The sequence below is a fragment of the Carcharodon carcharias genome, chromosome 10, assembly GCF_017639515.1.
Source record: "Carcharodon carcharias isolate sCarCar2 chromosome 10, sCarCar2.pri, whole genome shotgun sequence".
Classification (NCBI taxonomy): domain Eukaryota; kingdom Metazoa; phylum Chordata; class Chondrichthyes; order Lamniformes; family Lamnidae; genus Carcharodon; species Carcharodon carcharias.
In genome coordinates, this window is record NC_054476.1 from 9,376,290 (window position 1) to 9,394,309 (window position 18,020).

General features: G+C 42.2%; 1 protein-coding gene across 2 annotated transcripts in view; it reads right to left on the reverse strand.

The window, feature by feature from the left end:
* Nucleotides 1–10,182: 10,182 nt before the first annotated feature.
* The window catches only part of c10h11orf49 (chromosome 10 C11orf49 homolog), a 318,360-nt gene continuing 310,522 nt past the window's right edge, over nucleotides 10,183–18,020 (reverse strand). For both annotated transcript variants that reach the window (XM_041197973.1, XM_041197972.1), the window contains 2 exons: nucleotides 17,096–17,159; nucleotides 10,183–11,281 (listed from right to left, as the gene is read on the reverse strand). In XM_041197973.1, coding sequence (XP_041053907.1) covers nucleotides 11,122–11,281; nucleotides 17,096–17,159 — 224 coding nt within the window. In that variant the 3' untranslated portion in view covers nucleotides 10,183–11,121. The remainder of the gene's footprint in view (nucleotides 11,282–17,095; nucleotides 17,160–18,020) is intronic.

Below are 18,020 nucleotides of genomic sequence, written 5' to 3' on the forward strand. Positions count from 1 at the left end.
GTGACTCTAAGTAGTTGGAGGCTACCCCCTGAAAGGGCCCCTGAGTCCAGCTGGGTGCTCCTCCCACTCTGACTCAGGCCCCTCCCATGCAGATTTTTTTCCAGTTTCGATTTCAAATTGTGCCATTACTTTGTTGACTCAAGATGGTGGTGCTCCATTTTTATTTTGAAACCAGCTTCCACCCTCCCCCTGTCAGTATTGGGGTCCCTGCGACCTTCCTGGAACCCCATGAAGTGCAGGTAGAGCTCCCTCCGGTTATTCTCCAGCCTCCCCCGGTAACCCTGGATCCCAATGTCATTGTGGTGGACACTTCAGCCCTCTCCTCTGAACCCATCACTGTTGATTTCCCCTGGCCTCTCCCCATCTCGAGGCTGTGAGCATGGTCACATTCAGAGGAGACCCCACCATCACCACCCCACCCCCCCACAAAGGACAGCTTCGACTGCCGCCTCCCCATTATTACATTTTCCCCACTTACATGCCCTCCCCTAATAATGAGCATCCCATCTGCAGACCAGTACCGAGCAGGCAAGCCCATCGCTACTGGCTGTACTCAAACTCAGCTTATCCCAATTGAGCGTACAGACCTTGTCCCTCCCAGGAGCGGGACTATAATGTGAGTGCCATGCATAGCCCTGTAGCATAATCCACAAAGCCCCAGGACTGACTTTAATCTCTCACCCTGACTATGAAGTCCATGGAGTCCGAGCATTACCTTTAATCTTTCATTTTGACCTGTTGACCCCAGACCAGGGACTATGACTATCTTTCCATGAGCTCCCCTGTTCCCTCATGACTGATCACAACGCAGTGTCCTTTCCTCCCCCACCCTCCCCCCATTGAGTCTCTGAGCCTCTTGTGTCACACTAACAGACACCGCCCCCCACCCCTTTCTTTTCCAGAGTCTTTATATATCCCCTCCCTTCAAACAGTTCGATTCCCATCTGCCTCCTTGTGCGTCTACATCTAGTTTTCCTTGTTGGGCTCCATCTTCGCCATCCTCTGCTCCTCTGCCTGCCATCGTTCCTCCTCCCCCATCCCTCCTTCCAGCTCCTTCATACCTCATTGCCCCCCATGTGTCTGTCATCCCCACTCACACCACATTGACCCCTATGTCTCCATCATCCTTCTCCATCCCATTCCACCTGCCGACCCACCCCCACCCACTCTGGTCATGCTGCTGGTCCCTGTCTCAGGGTGCGACCCTGCCCGAGAGCCGATGCACAGCGTTGTCGTCCCACAGCCCAGAAACACCCACCGTGAGCAGACCATCCCTACAACCCGAGCAGTGTAGTGCCCCACTGGTATCGCCGTGAAACCGGAGCAGTGCTGTGGCGGGTAGGCTTTGTATGTTAACGCTCACCCCAAAGTCACGAGCAACATGAGAGCTGACCGAAGCCCACCACTCATTTTCAAACGTGTTTCAGACCGGTCCGAACTCCCGCCGGTGTTACGCAAGGTGGAACGTGATTCCGGCCAGTAGCATATATAATGAGCATTCATGAGGGGGTAAAGAATGCACATGGCCATTCCCGACACTGGCCAGCAGGATAGCGAAACCCACCATCAACCCGCCTTGTAAGCGGTGAGGGGAAAATTGGAGACTTATCCCACCAGCGGCAATCTGACTTTTGGCCTCTCTCCAAATTTTCTGCTCAAGCCCGCCATGAAACCTGCTGTGGGGGGTGGGGGAGGGGGGGGGAGGGTGTGGTTGGGGGGGGGGGGGGTGGAAATCCGCCCATTTTCTTTGCCTGATGGTTATTAGGAATTAATGGTTACACTTTCTAATTGTCAGCACAACACAGGCGATAATCAGGTGAAATAATTTGCATTTATATAGCAACTACCTCATCCGCAGGGCATCTCCAAGTGCTTCATAACCAGTGAGATTTTTTTAAAATTTAGTCTTTCTTGGGAAGTGGGCATCGCTGGCAAGGCCAGCACTTGTTGCCCCCATCCTTAATTATCCTTGAACTGAGTGACTATACAAGTCTAGTAACTATTGTTATGTAAGCTATATAATGGCCAAATGGTGCACAGCAAGATTCCAAAAAACAGAAATTAGATAAATGATCAAAATTTGTTTTCTTTGTGGTAATGTTTGGGGAATAAATATGAGCCAGGGCATCCTCAATTCTTCTTTGAATAATTCCATGATATATTTTACATTTGCCTAGTACCTTTTGCATGAAAAGTGTGTGTTCGGAAAGGATGTAAATTCTGATATGTTCCATTAGTTAACTCATTTTTTTCATGATCTCTGTTACTTTCATTCGACCAAGCTCAGTTTGTTCTTTTCCCACAGTGCAAACAATAATCGTCGGCGTATACCACTGCACAACTTACTTATCAATTCCAATTTGGAGTTCCTCTGATGAAGAAGCCAATCTTTGACACAGATTCTTATACAAGTGTTCCATTTCCAATGTCATGCTGAACCTTAACTGTCTCTTGAAAGCACCAAAATCAGCAAAAGGACTTTGGTGTCGTTAAATGTGACACTAGGACATTTTCATTGGTGTATCTGTCCCCACCTTATCTAAAATAAAAACATAAAATGCTGGGAAAACTCAGCAGGTCTGGCAGCATCCGTGGAGAGAAACAGGGTTAATGTTTCGAGTCCATGTCACAGAGTTAAAGAGCAGTAGCAATGTGATGTGATGGATTTTATACCATTTAAGAGGGGATGGAACAGGTTAAAAGACAAGGTGCCAATGAGTGAATGGAGACCACCTCAAGTACCAGCAGATGAGGAATGGACAGTAGTTCATCAGGTGATAATTCCATCTGAGTATTGCAACAAGTGGCTCACAAAATTCCAATGGCTGGTCACTGAGGAAGTCACAGGCTAAAATAGTGAAACATTCTTATTGGCCAAGATTGCATAAAGACGTAGTTAAATTCTACCAGGCGTCTCAGGTAGTGGGGGAAACACCAATCGGCAATTAAAGCTACACCTTTAGTTCTGATACCAACTTTTGAAGAACTGTTTAGCAGTGTCTTAATTGATTGCGTATGACCCCTACCTAAAACCCGAATGAGAATCAATTTTTTTTTTTTAACAATTATGGATGTTTCAACAAGATGTCCTGAGGCAGTGCTTTTGGGGAAGATTACACAAAAGTGATAGCGGAGAAGTTAGTTCAATTTTTCACAAGATATAGATTACAATCAGATCAAGGCTCAAATTATATGTCACAAGTATTCAAATAAATAATGAATAGTTTAGGAATAAAACAATTCAAATCTTCAGTTTATCACCCGCAGTCACAAGGAGTGTTAGAAAGATGGCATCGAGGTTTAAAGACCATGATTAAAGCCAGGAATGTCCTAATGATTGGGATAAAAGGATTCCATTTCTACTGTTTGCCATTAGGGATATCCCTAATGAGTCAACAGGATTCAGTCCTTTCGAACTGATATATGGGCAGGAGGTGAGAGGGCCCCTTAAATTAATTAAGGAAAAAATTATATATCAAAGATCAGAGGCTCTGCTTTTGGCCCAGGTATTAAATTTCCAGTCGACATTAACCAAAGTGTGTGAGTTGGCCAAAGGGCGCTCGGAAATCGCTCAACAAACGATGAAAGTTAGAGCGGATAAAATGCCAAAGCTGAATATTTTCCCGCTGGAGACAAGGGGCAGGACTTTTGGCTCATTAGGCAGGCGTGGTGGTGGTGGGCGGGGCACGAGAGCAGCCAGGAAAGGTCGGCTTCCCCCACGATCAGCCCCCGACCACAACTTCATGCTGGCTGGCCGGCCAATTAACGGCCAGCCAGTGTGAAAGGCGCGCTGGGGAGCTCAGCGCTGCCGGGGTAGGGGGCGGGAGGAGGGCAAGTGCCGGGGAGCGCGCACTGAAAGCTCCCTGAAGGGACAGAGCTGCTTCAGGGAGCTGAAGAATTTTAAGATAATTTTAAGAATTAAGATTTTGAAGATGTGAAAAACATGTCCCCACATGGGACTCACTCACATGAACAAAGACATAAAGTAAAAATTCTGTCAAAAAATTTTAATTGATGTTGGATGAGGTTTCATCAAAAATGCAAAGGCCGCCTGGCTGATTCGCCCGCCTGTTAACCATAAGGTTGGACGGTCAGTGAAAAATAGCTTTTAGTTAATTGATTAATTAATAGGCCTCTTAATTGTTGGCGGGCACACTGCCGGCTTTTGTGCTGGCCTGCCGACCGAAATATCGGGCGAGTGCGTGATGACATCGGGTCACTTGCACGACATCATTGCACGTTATTTTACATCCAATCAGGTCAGGCAATTGTTGGCCCACAGGAAGTAAAATTCTGCCTGAGGTGTTAGTATTGTTACCTCTCTCTGGTGGACCATTAAAAGCGAGTTACACTGGACCTCATCAAATCAAAAAGAAACTCAATGGTGTAAATTATATAGTGGATACTCCAGACAAGAAGAAGAGTCAACGAGTGTGTCAAGTTAATATGTTGAAGCAATGTTATGACAGCAGTGATGGTCATGATGGGAGTATATTTACAGTGGTTAAAGAAGTAGGGAGTGAAATAAAAATATCAGAGCATTCTGAGAATGAATCAGCAGTCGAAAATTCTAGAGCTGACCCTCCAGTGATTGGATAATACAGAGGTGCTTAAAAAGCTAGATGCAATATTAAGTTATCTTCCAGAAAACTGTTGAGGCGACTTACAAAAGCTATTACAAACTCTTGAATTGATTTGTGTGAATAGGCCAGGGAAAACATCTTTGGCCATACATGATGTTAATATAGGGGATGTGTTAGCCATAAAGCAACATCCTTTTACAGACTAAATCCAGGGAAGTTAGCCCAAGTGAGGGAAGAGGTCAAGTTCATGCTGGAGCTCACCGATTGTAATGGTAATGGTGTCGAAACCAGATGGGTCGCAGTGATTATGTATAGATTATTGCAAAGTTAATGCAGTAACAAAGGCGAATCATATCCAATTCCACGGTTAGAAGACTGTAATGAGAAGATTGGACAAGCAATGTTCATTACAAAAACTGATGTATTGAAGGGATATTGGCAAGTTTCATGAGCCGAAACAGGCAAAGAAATATTGGCTTTTGTAACCCCAGGTGGACTTTATCAATGCAAGGTCATGCCTTTCGGAATGAAAAATGCACCAGCAACTTTTCAACGATTAACCAACAAGGTTATTGAAGGATTATGCCACTGTGCGGTATATACTGATGATTTGGTTGTGTTCAGCCAAACCTGGCAGGTACATTTGCAACACTTGAACAAATTGTTTGGTGGGTTACAAAGAGCCAAATTGGTCATAAACTTGGCAAAGTGAATTTGCCAAAGTGAAAGTAACTTATTTGGGCCACACTGTGGGACATTTTTAAAAATTCATTCATGGGATGTGGGCTTTGCTGGCTGGGCCAGCACTGATACAGGCATGAATGGGTTCTATTGGAAGTTTGTTCTGAATTTCAGCACTCTAGCGTTCCCCTGACCAGCTTATTCAAGAATTTTGAGTGAACAAAGGAGCATCAAAGTGCTTTTGACAGCTTTAAAGCTGTACTGACCACCGCACTGGTTTTAGCAGTGCTGAATGATGCTAAGCCATTTAAATTGGCTGTTGATGCCAGTGATGTAGGTGTTGGTGCATTTTTATTACAGGGTGATGAGATGGGGATTGAATGGCCAGTTAGTTACTTTTCTCGGCAGTATTCAACTGTGGAAAAAGAGACTTTGAGTTTGGTGTTGCCTCTACAACATTTTGAAGTTTACATATTGTTTATACGGACCATAATCCTTTAACCTTTTAAGCAAAGTTTCATACCGAGAATCTGAGACAATTTCACTGAAGTTTAATGCTGCAACTATACAATTGGAAAATTATTCATGTAGCAGGAGGAGACAATATCATAGTGGATGCTTCATCAAGAGTTTAAAAGTGGAGGAACATGGATGTCATGATCAGAATGGACTTGTGTAAAATATAATTTTTATTGAAAAATAATTTTCCTTGTATATTCGATTAAATACATTGTTACTGCTAGAGTATGGTCTGTAGAAGATAGAATAGTGATGAGAGGGGATTGTTTGATAGAAAATAAAAACTCCTCTTAATGATACCTTTTCATTTTATTTCCTGTGGGGAGGTATGAGGAACAATGTATAATTTTAAGTTGAATATAATATATTTGTGTGTTGAATAAGGTAAAAAGGGTTCCAGTTTCATTTAGATTTTGTTTGTGAACCTTGGTGCCAGGGAGTCTGGATAGATTCCTAACTAAAAGATCAGGTCTTTTGGGTTCGCTTGTGCTGTTTAGTGAAGTTTTACAGCCCTGAAGGCAAAGAGATGGGTTAAAAATTTAGTGATTGTGGGGAGGAAAAGACAAAGTGGAAAAAAACTTTACTGTTGCCTAGCAACAATGGTTTGGGGACACAGACACGGAGAAAAGGCAGGAGATAGAGTTCTGTATGTTTCAGGGAGTGAAGACAGGGATTTTCAGCTCTCTGAGAAGAAAACATTGCAATGCTATTGGAACAGTAGTTGACTGAAAAGTCAGTTATAGAACTCAGTAAAATAATCAGTTTGGCAGAGGTGCTACTGGAAGACTCAGTTTAGAGTGCGGCTTTTTGGATGTCTCAGAGAGATATGAGCTGGGTGAAAAGCATCGGGTGAATGTTCAGGAATTCATTGGAAAAAAAATTGTTTGAAACCCAAGCGAGAGGCCTTCATGTGTCAAGCCAGTGGTAACTCTTCACTGGTTTATGTGTCCATAAAGATATTGCTGAGGTAAAGGAAAAGTGTGATTTTGAAGCATATTCTTGTGTTTGTATTGAGATCTTTCCAACCTTTTTGGCTGGTGTCATATAGTTCATTTTTCTTGTTTCATACAGATTTTATTCTTTATGTTAAAAGTTCATCAGCAGACTCCTGTGAATTTGTTCAGTAACTTTCCTCCATGGTTTCTATAAAAAAAAAGGATCTATCAAGACAGATTTCACTCTGGGATCTGACTTGTCCAGTATCAACATCAGCTGGGATCATAACATTACACAGAATTGTTGTATATGTATTAGTAACCTAGAAAATAGTCATAAGAAAAAGTTAATTCCAATAGACAATGCTCAGCGTCACAACAAAGCGGATGTGAGTATTTGTCTAATCCTACAGGAAATGGAGGTTTATTTTCTCACTTAAGTCGGAGTGTAGGAATGTATAAGACTATAAAAGACTTTTCAGTCCATCTGGCCAAAAATTAATTGAACTCAATCATCTTCTCTATCAAATATTTACCCAATTCCCTCTTAATGTTTTCCATGCTATCCAGCTACATTGCCTCTTTGGGCATTCTGATGCACATTCGCACCACCCTCTTTGTAAAGTAGTTAAATCTAAATGGCTCTTTCCTCTTTCTAAATAGAGGTCAGTGTTTCCTCCTTCTCGAGTTTGGGGCAATTGCAAACGTTATTGGGATTTAACTTAAGGATCTTGAACAGTATCTCTCCTAAACCCTTTTTTCTTCTAAGGATATAATCCTAGCTCTTCAGTCTCTCTTTTAGCTTGAATGTCTAGTTATCAGTTTGATTGTCCCTTTTGCACTGCCTCTTCTGCCTCATAATGATTAGTGTGGTACAGCCACTACAGTTCCACACAATACTCCAAATGTGACCATATCAGGGCCATGTCTTGCTTCCAACTCCAGTTTCTGATTTCCACCATACTAATTTCTTTAAGTCTCACTTTATATACATATTCCAAACTTGCAGCACCTTAATTTTCCAGTGTCTAGACATAACCGCTACAGATTTGTTCACATATAGTATTATTTTATTTTGTGGGTCCTAGTTTTTTTTAACACATTCATGTTATGATGGCAAAGCTTGTGCCAGTTTTCACAGACACATTGCAAAGGTTGCACTTTCACTTATTTTTGACACGCACATTCAGGACGATGCACTACAATCACGTAGCAAAGGCATGTTCTAAACTCAACTATTCCATGCACTCCTGACTAGTCTCCCACATTCTATCCAAAGCTCTGCTGCCCCTGTCTTGACTCGTACCAAGTTACATTCCCCCATCACCCCTGTGCTCGCTGAGTACACTGGCCCCTGGTCAAGCAATGTCTTGATTTTAAAATTCTCATCCTTATTTTCAAATCCCTCCATGGCCTCACCCCCTTCACTATCTCTGGATACTGGCACTTGTGTGGTGTGAATGTTACTTGCCACTTATCAGCGTAAGTTTGAATGTTGTCCAGGTTTTGCTGCATGTGGACATACAAACCTACGACATATGAGCAGAAGTAGGCCATTCAGCCCCTCAAACCTGCTCTGCCATTCAATAAGATCATGGCTGATCTATTTGTGTTTTGAGCTCTATATTCCCATCTATCCTGATAACCTTTGATTACCTTGCTTAATAAGAATCTATCAACCCCTGCCTTAAAAATATCCAGTGACCCCACTTCCGCTGCCTTCTTAGGCAGAGAGTTCCAAAGTCGCAAAACCCCCAGAGAAAAAAAATTCTCCTCATCTCTGTTCTATAAGGGCGACCCCCTAGTTTTAAAACATTGCCTCCCAGCTCTGGACTCAACCACAAGAGGAAACATCCTTTCCACATCCAACTTGTCAAAACTGTTCAAGATCTTATATACTTCAATCAAGTCACCCCTCACTCTTCTAAACTCCAGTGGAAACAAGGCCAATCTGTCCAACCTATCCTTATAAGACATAAATTGCTTCAGTATCTAAGAAGTGGCAAAAGGTACTGTGCAATCATCAGTGAACATCCCTACTTCTGACATAATGAAGAGGGAAGGTCATTGATGAAGCAGCTGAAAATGGTTGGGCCTAGTACGCTACCCTGAGAAACTCCTGTAGTGATGTCCTGGAACTGAGGTGATTGGCTTCCAACAACCGCAACCATCTTCCTTTGTGCTAGATATGACTCCAACCAGTGGGGAGTTTTCCCCCTGATTCCCATTGATATTGATAGAGTGATATGTAGCAGATGTCACATGAAGATGTCAATGTTGAGATAATTAGACTTCTTATGGCTCCATTGCCAGGTCCTCAGGTCCAGATTCTGGGAGTTGACCTCCCTGGTTACCTTCTCCCTCTCCCTTTCAAGGGTCTTGTTGTCCCCAGGGGACCATGGCTTCTCTCCTCTGGCCCATTTGCGCTATTAATGCCTCCAACGGTGCAACTGTCAGTTTGCATCTCTCTGGCTGTTATGGTGTTCAGTTTGCAAGAATTTCCACTGCAGGAATTTTTTTGTGGAACTTTCTTTTAAGAGGCAGCCTGTGTTTAAGAAAGAGCAGGCTGTTTGTGGTCTGCAGCAATGCTGCCTGGGCCTCCTGCTGTGCACAGATCTCGCTGGCAGCACTGAGAGGGAAAAAGCAGAGCTGGAGGCTTGGGAACTAGCACCAAAATCATTCAGATGAGGCTGGTAGATACATTTTGAATGGGAACACATCAATAATTGCAGCCCGAGTGTCCAAAAATCAAGGCATATGAATTTCATGCCCATCAAATCCAACAGGTTCCTCCCATATTTTTAGATCCCCATGGATAGCTGGTATTTTTTCCTCTTCTTGTAACATAAAAATAAATAAAGCTTTCAATTTAACAAATCTGACAGTCCTTCTATTCATTATAGTATCACCTACATCTGTTTTTAATAAGCCTACATTTCCTTGTACTACTCCCCTTTTCTTAACATAGTTATAAAAAGCTTTTTTTCTGTTGGCTGTGATATCTCCTGTGAGTTTCTGTTGATACTCCCTTTTGCACCACAATATTATCTTTCCATCCCTTTCATAGCTGCCCCATTCTGCTAGAAATTCAGCTTTCCCTTGGATTCCTGTAAGTTTTTTTTCCCTTTAAGCTTAATGCTATCTCTTATCTCATTTATTGATCATGAATGCAGAACTAATTGTACAAGTGGAGCTTTTGCTTTTTTTTGGGACATGTGCTAGTCTTGTATTATACCAAAATCTTGCCCAAGAATTTTCCATTGTTTTTCTGTAGGTTTGCCCAGTCAGTTTCCTTCTCAAGTTAGGTGACCCATGTGAAACTTTCATGCCCTCTTTTATAACACTTGACAACAAGTACGAAAACAGGTACATATTTAACCAAGGCACTTGCATCTTTTTCCCAAAATGAACTTTAACCATGTAAGAATTTTTGAAACAATTTATTTATTTTTACAGACATCAGATAATGCATGCTTCAGTTTTAACTACTCCCCATCTAATTTTTCACATCTTCTGCAGAGGATAATTCTTGTTAGGTGCCAGAAGTCCTTAAATACTTCACCAGATAACATTTTTTAACATATAACCCTAGACAGTATATTCGACTGTGAAGAGCATCACAGCTGAAACCAACTCTATCATCATTTGATAGCACAGGCTGGCTGAGTTAGTTACAGTACTAGAATTTCTTGACATTTCAACAATCTACCTTGACCATAAGACCAGTAAGCTGGTGTTAAATATATTCAGAAGCATCTTGAAATCAGTCTGATTGAGGCATGTCATCACTAGAATCTATATTCAGACCGCGAGGACTTGTTCCACTGGAGACTCTGACTTTTGGTCAAGAAATCACCATTACATTATTTTCCATGCTACAGTTGAGCCAAGATAACACCAGTTATTGCATTATCTTCCATTTTTTTTATAAAATGAAAAGTCTGGGGTTTATACTCTGGCTGAAGTAGACTGAATGAAATAGCTTCTACTTTTTGCTCTTAACAAGGTAAGGGACTGCACTGCAAAGGAAAGGAACAGGTTAGGCGCACAGTACCATTTCTTTAACACAATCTTTCAATTTCCCGAACAAACCCAGCTGAAAGGTTCACTGGGTGAGGCTGCTACACAGTTTCTCTTTCGGGCAATTTTTACAAAGCAGGAACTGGGCTGAGGCAACTCAAAATCAGTTCACTAAAACTTGCAGAAATAGACAATTTTCATCCCATTCATCCAATGTGGGCTCAAAGCGATATCTCAATAGTGAAAAGATGGTGCACTGAACAACTATGGTGGCCCTAACATAGCAGAAGACTCTTTAAACATTCTAACAAACGAGAGGAAGGCTGAAGGTAACTACTTTATAATGAGGCATAATATGAACAGCAGCAAGCGAAGATGGAGAGTTAATTTTCAGAAGAATCGGTTTCTTCGGTTGAGCCATCACTCTCAAAGTCCACTTTCTTACGCTGAGGGAGAGTCTTGCGATGACTGACTTTTCTGGTTGGTTCCTTCTGTGAGAGTACAGGAGCGCCGGAGGTCTGACTACTGAGCATGTGTTCAATTCTACCGACAGACATAAACATAGAGATTAAACATTTGCAATAAAATGTCAGTCATCATATCCTGCAAAAGGTATCACCACTGCTCTCTGTTCTTGACTGCACAGCCTAAATGATGGAATGGGAGGCTGAATAAACCAAAAGCATGAAAAGTCGGAGGAGCGGTTTGGCAAGATTCATCGGCAAACTTGGACTGAGATTAAATAATGAAATCATTTTCTTAGAAACTTATTGACATCCAGAAATTTATGGGATTGAATAAATGCACAAACTACATGCCACACAACATTTAACAAAGCGAACAGTAGATACTGCAATCACTGTCAGATTTCTCCTGGTGGTTTCAACACACAGGCAATTACAGGCAACCGTAATGCACCACATTTTCTTACCAGCTTCAACTTTTCAGTTTTTTTTTAAACTATCTGTGATGGACAATGCAAAAATATGCTAAACTGATTCATACTCTTATAACGTAGTCATATTCTGGAAATAGAATGACATGGGTATCGGACACAAGTTCAGTTCACGGAAATGAATTAAAATGAGGGCTGCAGTGCCACTGTGTTCCTGCTGGTGGGAGCAATGAGATGTGATAGGCCAGTGCTACCTGCAGCTAGAGAACAACAAAGCTGCAGCTTTTTGTGAAACGTACTTTTAAAACAAATCAATTGGCAAGAAATCATTTTTAAAAGTGTGAAACTTAGTTACCTCTAAAAATAAAGGTGGCTGCAATATACCTATTTCTTTAAAGAATATGACATATGAGCTGAAATCCCTGAACTGAAAGGGAATCCAGTGTGCTACCAAGTGCTCCTTTAAATTTCACTTTAAATCATTCAATAAGCAGGTATTTTTAAAGCACATTTTATATAAAAGAAAAAAAGATTTCTGCCTTCTCTGGACTTGAGGATACCCTCCATCATGTTATGTGGCACTACCACCTTGCTAAATGGCATAGATTTCGAACAGATCTAGCAACTCAAGACTGGGCAACCATGAGGTGCTGTGGGCCATCAGCAGTAGAATTGTAATCAACCACAACCTGTAACCTTATGGCCCGGCATATCCTCCACTCTACCATTACCATCAAGCCAGGGGATCAACCCTGGTTCAAAGAAGAGTGCAGGAGGGCATGTCAGGAGCAGCACCAGGCATACCTAAGAATGAGGGGTTAACCTGGTGAAGCTACAACACAAGACTGCATGTGTGCCAAACAGCATAAGCAAGAAGTGATGGACAGAGCTAAGCGATTCCATGGTCAATGGGTCAGGTCTAAGCTCTGCAGTCCTGCCACATCCAGACGTGAGTGATGGTGGACAATTAAACAACTCACTGGAAGAGCAAGCTCCACAAATATCCCCAACCTCAATGATGGAAGAGCCCAGCATATCAGTGCAAAAGATAAGGCTGAAGCATTCACAACAATCTTGAGCCACAAGATTTTTTTTTATTCATTCACGGGATGTGGGCTTCACTGGCTGGGCCAGCATTTATTGCCCATCCCTAGTTGCCCTTGAGAAGGTGGTGGTGAGCTGCCTTCTTGAGCCGCTGCAGTCCATGGTGTAGGTCCACCCACAGTGCTGTTAGGAAGGGAGTTCCAAGGATTTTGACCCAGTGCTGAGTGGATGATCCATCTTGGTCTTCTCCGGAGGTCTCCAGCATCACAGATGCCAGTCTTCAGCCAATTTGATTCACTTCATGCGATATCAAGAAACAGCTGAAGGCACTGGATACTGCAAAGGCTATGGACCCTGACAATATTCCGGCAATAGTACTGAAGACTTGTGCTCCAGAACTTGCCGCACCCCTAGCCAAGCTGTTCCAGTACAGCTAGAACACTGGCATCTACCCAACAATATGGAGAATTGCCCAGGTATGTCCTGTACATGAAAGACAGGGCAAATCCAATCCGGCCAATTACGACCCCATGAGTCTACTCTCGATCATCATCAAAGTGATGGTAGGGGTCATCTACAATGCTATAAAGCAGCACTTGCTTAGCAATAACCTGCTCATTGTGCTTAGTTTGGGTTTTGCCAGGGCCACTCAGCTCCTGACCTCATTACAGCCTTGGTTCAAACATGGACTAAAGAGCTGAACTCCCAAGGTGAGGTGAGAGTGACTACCCCTGATATCAAGGCCGCATTTGACTGAAGGTGGCATCAAGGAGCCCTAGCAAAACTAGAGTCAATGGGGATCAGGGAGAAAATTTTCCACTGGTTGGAGTCATACTTAGCACAAAGGAAGATGCTTGTGGTTGTTGGAGTTCAGTCATCTCAGCTCCAGGACATCACTGCTGGAGTTCCTCAGGGTAGTGTCCTTGGCCCAACCACCTTCAGCTGCTTCATCAACGACCTTGCTTCCATCATAAGGTCAGAAGTGGGGTGATCGCTGATGATTACACAATGTTCAGCAGCATTCGTGACTCCTCAGAAACTGAAGCAGCCCATGTCCAAATGCAGCAAGACCTGGACAATATCCAGGCTTGGGCTGACAAGTGACAAGTAACAATCGTGCCACACATGTGCCAGGCAATGACCATCTCCAACGAAAGAGAATCTAACCATTGCCCCTTGACACTCAATGACATTACCATTACTGAATCCCCCACTATCAACATTCTGGGGGTTACTATTGACCAGAAACTGAACTAAAATATGAATACCGTTGCTACAAGAGCAGGTCAGGGGCTAGGGATCCTGCGGCAAGTAACTCATCTCCTGACTAAGCCTGTCCACTATCTACATGGCACAAGTCAGGAGTGTGATGGAACACTCTCCACTTGCCTGGATGAGTGCAGCTCCCACAACACTCAAGACGCTTGACACCATCCAGGACAAAGCAGCCCGCTTGATTGGCACCCCACCCTCAAACATTCTCTTCCACCACCGCCGACAAACAGTAGTAGCAGTGTGTACCACCTACAAGATGCACTGCAGGAACTCACCAAGGTTCCTGACTTGCCTGGATGAATGCAGCTCCAATAACACTCAAGAAACTTGACACTGTCCAGGACAAAGCAGCCCACTTGATTGGCACCATATCCACAAACATTCACTCCCTCCACCACCAACGCACAGTAGCAGCAGTGTGTACCATCTACAAGATGCACTGCAGGAATTCAACAAGGCTTCTTAGACAGCACCTTCCAAACCCTCAACCACTACCATCTAGAAGGACAAGAGCAGCAGATAGATGGGAACACCACCAACTGGAAGTTCCCCTCCAAGTCACTCACCATCCTGACTTGGAAATAAATCGGACATTCCTTCAGTGTCACTGGGTCAAAATCCTGGAACTCCCTTCCTAACAGCACTGTGGGTGGACCTACACCACATGGACTGCAGCGGTTCAAGAAGGCAGCTCACCACCACCTTCTCAAGGGCAACTAGGGATGGGCAATCAATGCTGGCCTAGCCAGCGACACCCACATCCCATGAATGAATTAAAAAACTTGCTGAGTTTTTCCAGCACTTTCTGATTTTATTTCAGATTTCCAGCATCCACCGTATTTTGCTTTTATTTTAGTGCTTTGAATGTAATTTTTTTCAAAGAAAATTTTGTGTTAAAAAAACCTTTACATATTCGATGCTGGTAACAAGGTGCAATTTTAGTAAAACAGGTGAGAATGTGTTAATCACAAAAAAAACATTTTTAGTTAGAGGGGCAATTTTAACTGTCAAAAACATGTGGGTTTGGGTTAGGTGAGAAGGACAATTTAAATACTAGTTAGGACACCAGGAGAACTCTCTTGCTTACAGTGTCATGAGATAATTCACATGCACCTGAGAGGACAAGTGCGGCCTATGTTTAATACCTCATGTGAACATGGCATCTCTTAACAGTGCAGTACTCTCTTCGTATGCCATTATGCGCCAACTAGATTATGTACTCAAGTAATGGCATTCCTGGAGTGAGGCTTGAACTCATGACCTTCTGCTTTAGAGGAGAGAGGACTAAAACTTAGTCAAGACTAAGGCCTGGCAATATTGTCAGTGTAAACGCAACACAGGTCCATCTATGTAGAGCACAATTCGACATTTTCAACATGTGCTTTTCATTTTATTGCTTACAAAGAAGTGAATTCTTGATACACCTAGAAATTTTGCATGTCTGGGATTCAGGTAAATGAGTGATTGTTGATTGAAATGTTCCAAGAACTAAAAGTTTGGTTCAAGGTATTCAAATATAAAAAGCTGCATGAGAAACAGAACCATGATAATCCAGCTAAAATATCAAAAAGAAATTTTGGGAAGCTGGAGCTGGAGATAGTAGAACTGTAATGCATAGTATGGGGGAGAAACAGCAGTCGACAGAGCATGTAGACCTCCTTTTTCATTACTGCAGGCTTGCAGCACACAATCTACTGTCCTACGTGCTAAGGGAGGCACTAAAGCTTGGTGTAGCTGCAGCAAAGGCACAATGAGGAAAGGCCACCATCTAAGGCCTTTCAGCCATAATATACCAGAAGCTGGAGACTGTGTCAAACCCCTTGGGATGTATGTTTGGTATGTAATGTACCTTGTAAATATTAACCCAAATTGTAAATGCAGTGAGTAAATATCATATTGGAAGAAACTGATGGGCTTTGCATCGAATGTGGTGTCAACTTTGAATGGTCATGCAATGTACTTTCTTAAACTGTTGTGAATAAAGTATATTTTTGGAAAGAAAAGAATATTTACTGCCCCTACCAGCACATTGCAAGGTCCAGGGCTACATGCTGAGGGATGCAGCAAAGCTGCAAAGGCTCAATGGGGAAAGGCCACTGTCTGAAGCCCTCCCTCCATCGAATGCCAAGTGGCAGGAAATCGTGTAAAACCTCTTGGGCTGTATATTTGACATGAAGTGAATATTGTAAATATAACCTGTAATTACCTTGCTACTGAAGGTAGACAGGTGTAATGTTTTTGCCCCTGTTTGTTAGTCTGTTTGTCTGTAAATAATATATCTCAAAAGTTAATGGATGGGTTTCAATGAAATTTGGTGCACAGATAGGGTATGGCCCAAAGAAGAACTGGTTAGTTTTTGGCAAAGATGTGGGTGCAGATCTAGATCTTGGAATTTTTTTAAAGGACAGTTATCATTGGGAGATAGAGCGAATTGACATTCTTTTAGAACACTGTGGTTTGTTTTATTTAGATTGCTGATGATTGCTTTAGAATGGGGTGGGTGGTCTCGGTTGCTGTGGTGGAATTTGTCACAACTGTCGAAATGCGAGCAGAGTTTTCAGAGCAGGTTGTTGGATGTAGGTTGGCCTGATGCCACCTCAGTGAGGTGGAAGCTCTTAATAAAAAGATTTTTTTTTCAGCTTTGTAGTTTCAGACCATCAACCAGGGAGGGAAAGGCTTCGAAGAAGAGCTGTGTAATTGTAATAACATTGAGCTAACACAGTGTGGCAGAGGTATGTGCTCTACTGGGTGCCCTCTTCACTTGTTTTAAGTGTAGTGAGGCACCTCAGAATATCATATATTTATCATATATTTAGCTCAACGTTATTACAGTTACACAGCTCCCCAACAGGTACAAACACTAAATCAAAAGCAGTAGTTTGGCTCCACACTCACTCGAGGCAAAGTAATTAACCAAACTGGAAAACATTCCAATTTCAGCTGAGATCAATTTGTACACGTGAAAAATGCATCACTAGATTTATGCTGGTGCAGGGGCGATAGAAGAACATTGATCCTGATATTCATTCAAAAACTCATTTTGGAAAATCATCACAAGGTGAGAACGAACTCAGTGTCAATTAGATAAAACGCTGGAATTATTAAATCGTAAGTGTTTACTATACGGTTATTCTTTCACGTACACTTTCTCCAGCTCTCGGTCCATGTCCGAATCTATAAGAAGTTCTGTCTTACTGGGAAGAATTCCTGCAAACAAAAAAATCATAACTTTAGATACAATGATCTCAAAAAATTCTAAAGTTAGGAACAGATTCAAATTGTTATAAATGTTTCCAATATACAATGAAAAAAATAATTTCCAATTATTTGCATTAATGCATTTTTAGCAAGTACCAATTAACAAATGCTTCTGTCAACAATATTACCCAGAAACGAAATCTCTGAGAAAGACAGCTTTAAGGGTAAGTATGATTCTAACTCCATTTGCAGTACAATCTCCTCTTTCCTGGATTATTGTTTAATTATCCAAACCAAAACAAAATTGCAGACTAAAATCATTATAGGTCACACTGAAGGTGCTATTTGGTTTTCATTTGCTTACAATAAAAGAATCCTGCACAAATTCATACCCAAACAACAGTTTTAGAGAAATTTATATTCAAAGTTGCATAAAGCATTAATGTAAAATAAAATATGATAGTTCCTCATTATAACTTGCATTAACTCATTTCATGGTTTTAAAATAAATAATTTCGGTGGAAGATTATTTTATCCCACTCTTAAACTCTCCTGAAGGTATTGACGGGTGTGGTTCCCTGAATATCCAAGTGGCATTATTCATATGTGAGCCTTGATGAACGTTGGCATGTTACTGTTGGGGCATTAAAGCTGACCCTGATCCATCCCTCATTTCATACCTGTGTACAGGTGTGTGAGGAGGTGGTGGCATAAAGGGTATTCTCACTGGACTGGAAATCCACACACCCAGGGTAAGTGCTCTTAAATCCCATCGAGGCAGTTGAATTTTTTGTAAAAATCTGGAATTAAAAGTCTAATGATGACCATTAAAAAAAACCCATCTGGTTCAGTAATGTTCACTAGGAAACC